The sequence below is a fragment of the Rhagoletis pomonella genome, unplaced genomic scaffold (assembly GCF_013731165.1).
Source record: "Rhagoletis pomonella isolate Grant_MI unplaced genomic scaffold, Rhpom_1.0 Rhpom_scaffold_00011, whole genome shotgun sequence".
Classification (NCBI taxonomy): domain Eukaryota; kingdom Metazoa; phylum Arthropoda; class Insecta; order Diptera; family Tephritidae; genus Rhagoletis; species Rhagoletis pomonella.
In genome coordinates, this window is record NW_023458565.1 from 28,562,927 (window position 1) to 28,573,243 (window position 10,317).

General features: G+C 32.7%; 2 protein-coding genes across 2 annotated transcripts in view; both read right to left on the reverse strand.

Annotated features, from left to right (window-relative positions):
* The window catches only part of LOC118746919 (elongation of very long chain fatty acids protein 6), a 64,932-nt gene extending 54,625 nt beyond the window's left edge, over positions 1-10,307 (reverse strand). Inside the window, exon 1 of the mRNA XM_036480905.1 lies at positions 9,864-10,307. Coding sequence (XP_036336798.1) covers positions 9,864-10,045 — 182 coding nt within the window. The 5' untranslated portion in view covers positions 10,046-10,307. The remainder of the gene's footprint in view (positions 1-9,863) is intronic.
* Positions 4,183-5,567, reverse strand: LOC118746918 (odorant receptor 33b-like). The gene is made up of 2 exons (XM_036480904.1): positions 4,798-5,567; positions 4,183-4,737 (listed from the first exon to the last, which is right to left on the reverse strand). Exons 1-2 carry the CDS (start codon positions 5,547-5,549, stop codon positions 4,326-4,328), a joined length of 1,164 nt encoding a protein of 387 aa, XP_036336797.1. The 5' UTR covers positions 5,550-5,567; the 3' UTR covers positions 4,183-4,325.
* Positions 10,308-10,317: the final 10 nt, after the last annotated feature.

Below are 10,317 nucleotides of genomic sequence, written 5' to 3' on the forward strand. Positions count from 1 at the left end.
AGTCCTCAATGCATTGCTGCAGTTCAATGTTGTGCGCATTTGTCGAGCGTTTGCCAATACGCGCCACACGTATGCCCAGCAAACGAATGTGACCAGCTAGCATTGCTAATACCATCGACGGAAAGCAGTCATTTACGAGATTTTGAAAAATCATAATTATACCAGCAGCCTGATAGAGATGCGCCACCGTGTAATGCCAAGCACTTTGCTCAATGTCGAATGGAAAGTATGCCGGATACATGAGGCGCCACTCACCCATAATGCCAGCTATAATAGTTGCCGATTCGGAGGCCACAAACGCACAGAGCCCAACGGTAATCAGGAAATTCTGCACCCGTTTAGCCGAACGCAATATAATGGACTTGTATAGCTTTATATCATCGGGATGAGTTATACGTCTGTCGAGTTTCAAGATTATATCGTAGGTCTTGCGTACCTTTGGCAGACGCCACCAGAAAGCAATAATTTTGATACTGCATGCGATACAAGTGAAAGTCACACACATATTTTTGAAAATATCTGCTTTTTGCTGCATTTTGAAGAGTCCGATCATCAGGTGAGTGGGATAGCCAGTGGTTATGAAGGCATTTAAAATGAAAGAATACAAATAATATAGATATCTGTAGCGAGTTGTTTGTGGTGGTACTAGTCCCAGGTATCGTAGAGTGACATCCTGAAAACGAAAAACCGATATACCGGATATTGAGGCAGTATCAAGAACTGACATAACCGAGCGTATATTAAAACTGACTAGAAGATTACAACGGTATAGTAGAGTACACGGTATATATTATAAGGAACTGATAAATATGGAAGACAGCATAGGTAATCAGGGAATTAAAAATTAATATTTAAATGGTTTGCATAATTTATTTTACTAATTGTTAATAAAATTAATTATATGCATAGGTACGGCCGTTGGGATTAGATATGCGTACTACCACTTCGTTTTTTTTTAACAGCTGTCCCACAATGGGACTACAGCGGCCAAAAGTAGTAAAACGGATTAGCGAATTCTGAAAAAGTAATTAAGCAGTTGCATTGCAAGATATCCAGCTAAACCAAACCAAAAAGAATTGATAAAAATGCATATTTGCAATCATGACACGAGTTTAAAGTAGGACCATTGCGAAAAAATAAATTTGTAAGAAAAAGTTTAGATTTTGTCGTAAGTAATTTGAATTAATTTTTCCACTTATGCGGATATATAAAAAGCCAATCTGATTGATGAGCAGTTTTTGAATATATCTGTGGTCAAGCATTGTTTGCAATTTTTATAAACCTGTTGAATTGTATAAAACAGTTTATCTTGAAATGATACATAATTTTGTGAGTATAAAATTTTTCGAGTGCTTACTTTAAAAAGGGATATTTAAAAAGGACCTAGGAAGCGAGCTAAATTATACTTAGGACAAGTAAACATTAAATATGCGTGGAATATCTCAGATAGTTCCAGCTGCTAGGAACTGCGAGTTGAGTTTCTATTCTTCCTTTTATAGACCCACCTCCTGTAAAATGTATTGAATTTTAATTGCAGAGCTGAAGGGAAAGACCCTGATATGTACATAAAATAAATAATATACAATATAAAATGGAAATTGAAGGAGATGTAGATATTAATGACTCGCCAAGCTATTAAACACATTCAACATTCAGCTAAAAATGGACGCCTCTGTGGACGAGATCCGTTTTCGATGGCAAGAGTCCTGCTTGCCTTAGCTCAGCTTTTGTTGTATAAAATGTAGGTAAAATTAAAAGCTTCAGTATAAATACATAAAGCGCACATAATCTAGTATTCAGGTATTGTAAGTGTTTTCATTTTGTCACTTTTAAAATGAAGAAATGAGAACATCTTTAGAAATAGAGATTCAAGAATTAAAAAAAATCTAGTACTTGGAGCCAAAAAAGTTGTATACGAGGTGGGCGCCGTAATGAAAAATTATTTACTATCTCCCAATTTGGTAAAATTTGGCTTAAACAAGCAAGGCACACCGAATTTCATCGAAAAAACATATATTTTTTTAATTTGCGCCTGTTTTTCTAGAATTACTGGACGATAATGTAAACTGATTTTGACGATCTATCTGATTTATGCTTTTTTCGTTAAAACGAGCATATGCTCTAAATTTAATCAAAATCGGATTTATCGGACATTTATTATTTCAGCCCACAAGAGTTGTGGGCGTGGTAGCGCGTTGAATTTTACCATTTTCCACATTTCTTCATTCCTAAGTGCCGAACAGCGCATATACGAAATTTCAGCGAATTTCTAGTACGTTTACTTATATTCGAAAGTGCGAGAGTACATGTTTCGAATTTCGATACTTTTTTTACTCAAAGAAACAATTTGTGTCGTGGAAGTATGAAAAAACATCTGTGAAGTGCAGAACGCAAGCGTTTTCAAACGAAACATACTGACTTTGAAGTTGTTTAAACGCAATTCATTTTAAAGTAGTTTTTAAATGATGTAGTAATTAAATGCAGAGTCGGACACACTTCAAACTGAACATTTGTATGGCTGTAGCTGAGCGTGCAAAGATGTTTGCTGCAACTTGTTACGGCCATGAGTGTCCATGTTCAAATCTCATTAGGCGAAACATTTAATTTTAAATTTTTAGTTTTGGGTTTCCTTAACTATGAAAAAGCACCTGTGAAGTGCAGAACGAATGCGAATTCAAACGACTGGCCTTAAAGTTGTTTAATCCAAATGCATTTTAAATTAGTTGAAAATACATGCAGGAAAAGGTAATTGACTGTTTCCTAGGACATCGTCATGTTAAATAAATGGGTTCGTTGCAGGTAAAATAGTGAGAATTTCAATTAGTTATCATTGAAAATAAAGTAGTTTATAAATTACTTTTAAATTAATTAAGTTTCCTGCAGGGAAGCTTCTGTATCTATTTTCCATTTGGAGGCGGCGTAAAACTGTAGGGCATCCTTCCAATTGAGTCACAACATCAAGACGCACACATCAAATTAAAGGAGAAGCTCGGACAAATACTAAACATAAGTGTAAGCGCCAAAATATTACACAGCCACACAAATAAAAAAACATGTCAGGACCTGGGTACGAGACATATGTATTCCTATGTATTTTGACGCGCTAAATCGGGCATCAGAACCGGTCCAACGGGCCTGGGTTCAGCCCTAACCTCAAGAAACACTGCGGATCTTATGTGGCAGGCACGTTTTTTGAGGTTAGGCACCAATACTGTGATGATGGAGCAAAACGGGTGGAATGAATCTTCGGACTCAGCACCAATATGTCTGTTCTCATCTATCTATGGGCTAAGCTGAATATTCAAAAGATGTATCGTAATGAGACGATGTTAATTCAAAGTGATATCCAGGCGGGTTCTAGGCTGCCCTATCAGATGAAACCAAATCATTATTAGTCCTTGAGTGCATTGAAAAACTTAGCTCCCTTGTTATGTAGCCACAACAAGATCCAGCTAGCATGAGTACCAGGTCAAGACAATCATAACGTTAAACCGAACCTCACGCTGCTGGTAAAAGCTAGTTTCTCATATAACCTCCCTCTCTATCAAGGGGATTCTCAGCATCTATACACGATTCGCTTAGTTTTTTTTTTTTAATTTTTCATGCTCAAAATATTATTTTACCTTTATATTTAATATTTAAATACAACTTCTTTAATTAACCCGACTCCAGCGCCATTTAGCCGATAATATTTATTTGTTCAACATTTTTTATGTGAGCACAGATATTTATTCATATATAACTAACATCTATTCTGAAAATTAGATACATACATACATGGGACTTTCGCAAATACCTCGACTCCAGCGCCACAAACAGAGTCTATGTAGTTATGGCTTGTATTCTTCCAAGTTGTCCAATCTATTGAGCAAATAAATAACACAGGGCAACACTGGTTTCTAGGCCGCAAATGTTAAAGCTGTTTTTATAGAGTGCTGATGACGAATCCGTAAGTATCAAGTTGCTATCAGCTCCAGATTTTGAGAAAAACGTGGTCAAAGTGTAAAAAAATCGTGTCTTTTGCAATATTTGCAATTGTATACTTACGGATTCGTAATCAGCACAAAAAAGTCTATCAAAAACAGCTTTAACATTTGCCGCAACAATTTTTTTTTTTGGTTTTTGTAGCGATCTACAAAGTGATTTTTTTTTTTTTTTTTTTTTTTTTTTTTTTTTACACTTGTAGGCTGGTGTGATCTATTATTTAATGGTGCAAATTTTTTTTTTCATTTTTTTTTGGCCTCTGTAATTGATAAGTAATTCTTAGAAAATTCATTGTTTTTAGCTTTCTTTCTATTCATATTGACTTTGCACTTCCTTAGCCTTTATTTCATTTGGAATACCAATGCAAAAAGCGAATATGCCCGTTTAAGCGTAGCAAAAAATGTATCCAAATTAACTGCAAACATACCACCTGCAATAATAATTTGTTTACGCAGCGATTGTTCGCCGAAAATAAGTAGATTCTTCTTGAAAGCAGCACTTTGATCCATCCAGTTGCATGAGAAGATGGCATAGGTCACCTGGTTGAATTCCATTTCAACGACCGTACCATAGTAACAATGTGGAAATATTTCCAATGGCATTGCTACCAAAAACAATAAATAGTAGACATATGAAAATATATCATTTACATAGAAGATCAAATAAACTATGACTACGCCCATGTTGATGGCGGTTACCAATATTTGCACGAAAGTGCCGATAGAAGCGATACGTTGAATTGCCGCACGAAAGCTGGAATTAAAAAAAATTGTAAGCGAGTAATATATGTATGTATGTATGCAGTTCACCTACTCCAGTAAAGCCTTGTAATCTTCAACACATTGCAAGAGCTCCGCATCATTTATTTCCCTTACTCTTTTCGGACGCTGACCAATGCGTACCAAGCGCATATTTAGCAAACGCACATGCACCGCCAACATAGCGAGTGCCATTGGTGGAAATGAGTCATTGATTATATTTTGAAAAATCTGTACAGTTACGCCAAAACACTGATAGAAATGTGCAGCTATGTAGCCTAGCACGCTGCGTTCGTAGTCGAATGGAAAATATGCCGGATACATGAGCCGCCAGTTCCCTAAAACGCCAGCGATCAGCGTAGCAACCTCAGAGGCGATCGCAGCGCCAAGACCCACGCAAACATCGAAATACAGCACTTGCTTTGTACGCCGAAATGCATTTGAATTATAGAATTGCACATCATCTGATTGGATGATTTGTTGATCGAGCCTCTGAATTAAAGCATAGATCTTTCGTACATCGGCTAGACGCCACCAAAATGCGAGTGTTTTGATGGTGCATCCCAAACAGGTTAGATTAATGGTGATATTTTTGAAGATGTCGGCTTTGCTTTCACTTTGGATGAGTCCAATCATCAAATGCGTGGGGTAACCAAAGGTCACGATTATATTCAAAATCAGTGAATACAGATAGTAAATGTAGCGGTAACGTGGCGAGGGTGGCGATTGTCCGACATAGCGCCAGGTAATGTCGTGAAAGCGAAAAGCTGATATTCCAGATTTAACATTTTCCATTACGAAAAGCATAGTTGTTTCTGTTTTTTGGATAACTTGCAACACTTTCGAATGGTTACTTGAGCGAGAATGGTTGTCAGAAGTTACATAAAACTATTTTTATACTTGATGTAGGTACTTTAATGACGGCAATTTCTAACTTATTAGTTTATATTGATTTTGGTTATTTAATTGTCTCTATGAATTATTAAATTTATATTAAAAACGTTTAATTTATTTAATGATTTCGAGGTGTCAAGGAGACTTGAGCGATTAAGAATTAAAAATGCATAAAAATGTGTTCACGCTATACAAACCTTTGATAGATACGAGGGCTGTTTGATAAGATATTGACTTTGCGAATTTCTCTAGCCTAAAGCAGGCACGAATCAACGCATGCAGAAAAAAAACATGCCGTACATTACATTTCCTTTTAGAAGGCAATTCTGATAATTGTTTTTCAACTCACTAAAGGTCTTTCGTAAGATAATTGTCAATTTTGGCAACTATATTGAAAGCTTTGTTCTATATTTTGAAAGGCTAATTACAAGATCTCCTAACGAGAATGTCTTAGCGTTTTTCTGTTTGCCCTTTACCAATAAGTTTTCAAAAATTAAATAAAACATTTATTTTTCTTTTTAAAGCAATAAAAACTAAAAATGAAAAGAAAATTAAATTGAAAGAAAGAAAAAATATCTTAATAGATTTCTAAAAGCTAGATGAATATTAATTTTTTTTTAATGAAAAATAAAAAAAATAAAAAAAAAATCAAATTCTAAATAAAAAGAAAAATTAAGTTAAAAAAGGAAACAAAGAGAAAATTAAATAAAAAAATTAAGAAAAAATTAAATTAAAAAAAAATATAGTTTTCTTTCTAAAACAATAATATCTAAAAATTAAACAAAAAACATTAAATCATAAAAGAAAAAATAAGTTAATTAAGTTTCAAAAATTAAATGCAATTCAATGACATCTAAAAATTAAAAAAAAATAACCAAAGAAAAAAAATATATTTTTAAATTTAATGAAATTAAAAAAAAATTAACAAAAATTTAAACATTATAAACAACAATAAAATAAGAAAATAAAAAAAACATTAAGTTCCTAAAAATTATATGAAATATCAATAAAAATCAAACATATAAAACATTAAATTATAAAAGAAAAAAATAAATAAAGTAAGTATCAAAAATTAAATGAAATTCAATGAGATTTAAAAATTAAATAAAAAACTAACCACAGATAAAATAAAGTTATTTTCTTAAATTAAATGAAATTAAAAAGAAATTTAACAAAAATCTAAAAATTAAACACAACAATAAAATAAAAAAAATAAAATATAAATTAAATTAAAAAAAGAAAAACATTAAGTTTCTAAAAATTAAAAGAAATAAAAATAAATAGTTTTCTTTTTAAAACAATTAAATCTAAAAATTCAACTAGATTAAGTTTCTAAAAATTAAATGAGTTAAAAAAAAATTCTTTTTAAAACAATAAAATCAAAAAATTAAAAGGAAAATTTAATAAAACAAAAAAAGATAAGAAACTTTCCGCTGCGCGAGGACTCGACCTCCGAGCTCTCGAATGCAACGCCGTAGCTGTGCTTACTGGGCTATTGCGACTTTTAGAGCAGCGCGAGCAAAATGAGCGCTTTCCGTCAAAAGAGGTGTTCATCATGAAAGTAGGGAATGGAGCTCTTTTTGTAAGACTTCCGCACCAGAATAAATAAAATCTACTGGACTTTCAACTATTTTAGTCCCATATAATCAATGAGAGCAAGTAACTATACAGATCTTATGAGATTCCACCACATAGTCCACGGCCTGTAAGATTACAAATACTTCGGACTGGAAGACCGATGCATATTCCAAAATGCCAAAATTGGTGGCGTACTGTCTGGTGGCATTGAAAATACATGCGTGCTGAAATCTCTGCTCCCACTCATTTGAGCTAGGCAGTCAAGAACTGGGGGTGCTTTACAAACTCAACTTATTAAGGCAAACGACGACAACGTCAATAAAAATTACAACAACCCACCCACCTCTGATCGTGAAAGTAGTGATGGAACGAATTTCGACGGGCCCTACCCACATTCTCAATTTAAATGTCTGCTCTCTTGTATAAACCAAAAACGTGGACGACGTCGAACAAAGATGATACGGTTTTGAGGTATTTTAAGGGAATAATTCAATGGATTATAGTCCTGTTGAAGGGGTAGCAAAATACCACAAATATATATCAGACATGTCATATGTTTGAGTGATGATGGGCTCAACACGCATGGATTGACAAAGAAAGCAAAAAAGCCCGCTTCGGCAAGGAATTATCTATAGGGTGCCAACGAACACGAACAGCTTTGAAAGGACTAAGTGCAGCTGGGATCTGCCCAAACTTTGTTCGTATTAACTTGAGGAACTTAGCAGGAACAGGGAGGCAATTGGCGAAGTGTTTTCCTTGGTCTACACCAACAAGCTGGTGTAGTGCCAAATAAATGGAAAAAGAAGATGAAGTGTTCCCTTATCAATTAATCATAAACATACGTACAATTTTGTTGAAGTGCGTTAGCGATAAATCAGCACTGATTGCAGCTAAATCTATAGAAGAACCTGATTGTAATTACAATAATCTTAATACAATTAAAGCAATAAATCTCAAAAATCAATTGATACGGAATAAATGCAAAAAGATAAGCTGAAAATGTGCATATGTACCGTAGAGTGGTCATAGCTTTGTACGAAAAATTTCAATATTCTCAATTCATAAGTTTTCGCGGAGAAAAATACGAAGTTAGGAATGAAAATAAGCAGGAAATTTCTTAGAAAATTCCGCGTGTTCACCAGGGACCGTAACTTTTATTAAAAAAATCGTTCTTTAACAGTTATTTTTTGACTTTTATTTAATTACTCCACAAATAACAGTTATTTCTGATTTTTATTTTATAAATCCAAAATAACAATTATTTTTTATTTATATCTAAATAACCTGCAAATAACAGTTATTTTTGATTTTTAAATTATATGTCTTAGATAACAGTTATCGAAGACTTTTATTTATAAAAGTCATAAATAAAAATCAGTCAGTGCCTTTTACTTTTAAAAGTCATTAATATAAATCAGTCACTGACTTTTATTTTCTAAATCAACCTAATTAAAGTCATTTGTATAAGTCTTAGTAAACTTTTGTTCTCCAACACCTTCTTAACTGCGAAAAATGATACATGACTTTTATACGTACATACATATGGCTTAAAAAATAAAAGTCGGTGGCTGATTTATATGATGACTTTTAAAAGTAAAAGTCACTGACTGATTTTCATTGATGACTTTTATAAATAAAAGTCTTCGATAAATGTTATCTAAGACACATAATTTAAAATCAAAAATAAATGTTTTTTGCAGATTGTTTAGATAAAAATCAAAAATAATTGCTATTTTGGATTTTTAAACAAAAATTAAGAACAATTGCTATTTTTTTAATTTTGCATAAAAATTGCAAATAAAATTTTTTTCAAATTTGATTCTCGGTGAAAAAAGAAATCGATTGGTGTGTATCACTTAGTTGTAGAGCATTTACTTCATAGTGAATTTTTCAATGACCGTTTTCATCAATAACTGTTATGGTCCCTGATATTCACAAATGTTTTAAGACGTGTGCTAATTTGCTTTTTTTGCAATTTGGATAAGATTAGAACTTTTTATAAATCATTATCGCCGCATATATGTACTTGTATATATATAAATTAGAGTGCATCACTGTCCATACAAAAAAATAAAATCGGTACTGTTTTTCCATCGGAAATATAAAATTTATTATATTTTAAGATATGTACCAAAATATTTCGTAAAAATATTAAGACTTATGTCAGCGGGACCAATTTGGAAACCGTCCCAAAAATCGAGTTTTTTTTATAAATAAAATTAATTTTTGAAGCGGTATTTTCAAATCGGTCTAGCTAACGTAAATCTTAGCATTTTAAATCTTAAATATAGAAAAATTTATAATTCTGGTGGAAAAACTGTAACCTTTTTTTTTTGGTGGCGCACACTAATCTACACATGTACGTACTTACAAGTACATATATGAATATTTACTTACTATTGTATTAAGGTAGAGAAATTCAAATGACTTAGTATTAAAATTAGGCTTTTTGCAAGTCATCGAACTGCTTCAATTTTACTAGACATAACATACTTAGATATTTATTTATCAGCAATATTTAAGCGACTCACTACTGTTAATTTATAGTACATATGTACATACATAGTGTTACTTAACACTCATTAAATATTTAAGTAGCTAAAAAATATTAATTTTTGTGCGTTTTGAGAATTTGCATTCGCGACTTACCTGGGACGATTTTGCATAAAATGCTGCCCGCCAAATATCACCAACATATAAATGCCACAATAGTAAAACACCCAAGTCCAATTCTCCACCATCCATTTGCGTGTGCGTTGATGGATGAAATCATTTTCGAAATCGAAAATGTATGAATAGTTCGGTGTCACGCTTATATCCATATTTATCATTTAGGTATCTGTTTTTTTTTTTTAGTTTTTATTGACTGGGTGACTCTTTGGAACGTTCTAAGTAGTTACTTGTTGAACCTTGTGTATTTGTTATGCAGCCGTTTTGTTAACGATTTTCACTAATTTTCCTTATTCTATCTGAATTCGTCGCATACGACAATGCGTGCTTTAAGCAATTTTCTTCTAAAAAAAAAAATTCTTCCAAATAATGATGATACTACTAGCGAAAATTTATTGTCATTTGACGGCGGCTGCGTGTTATTTCTGCAATT

Coding starts and splice junctions, on each gene's coding strand:
- LOC118746918 (XM_036480904.1), bottom strand. CDS start 5,549: ATGCTTTTCGTAATGGAAAATGTTAAATCTGGAATATCAGCTTTTCGC. Junction 4,738..4,797: donor GATTACAAGGCTTTACTGGA/GTAGGTGAACTG, acceptor TTTTAATTCCAG/CTTTCGTGCGGCAATTCAAC.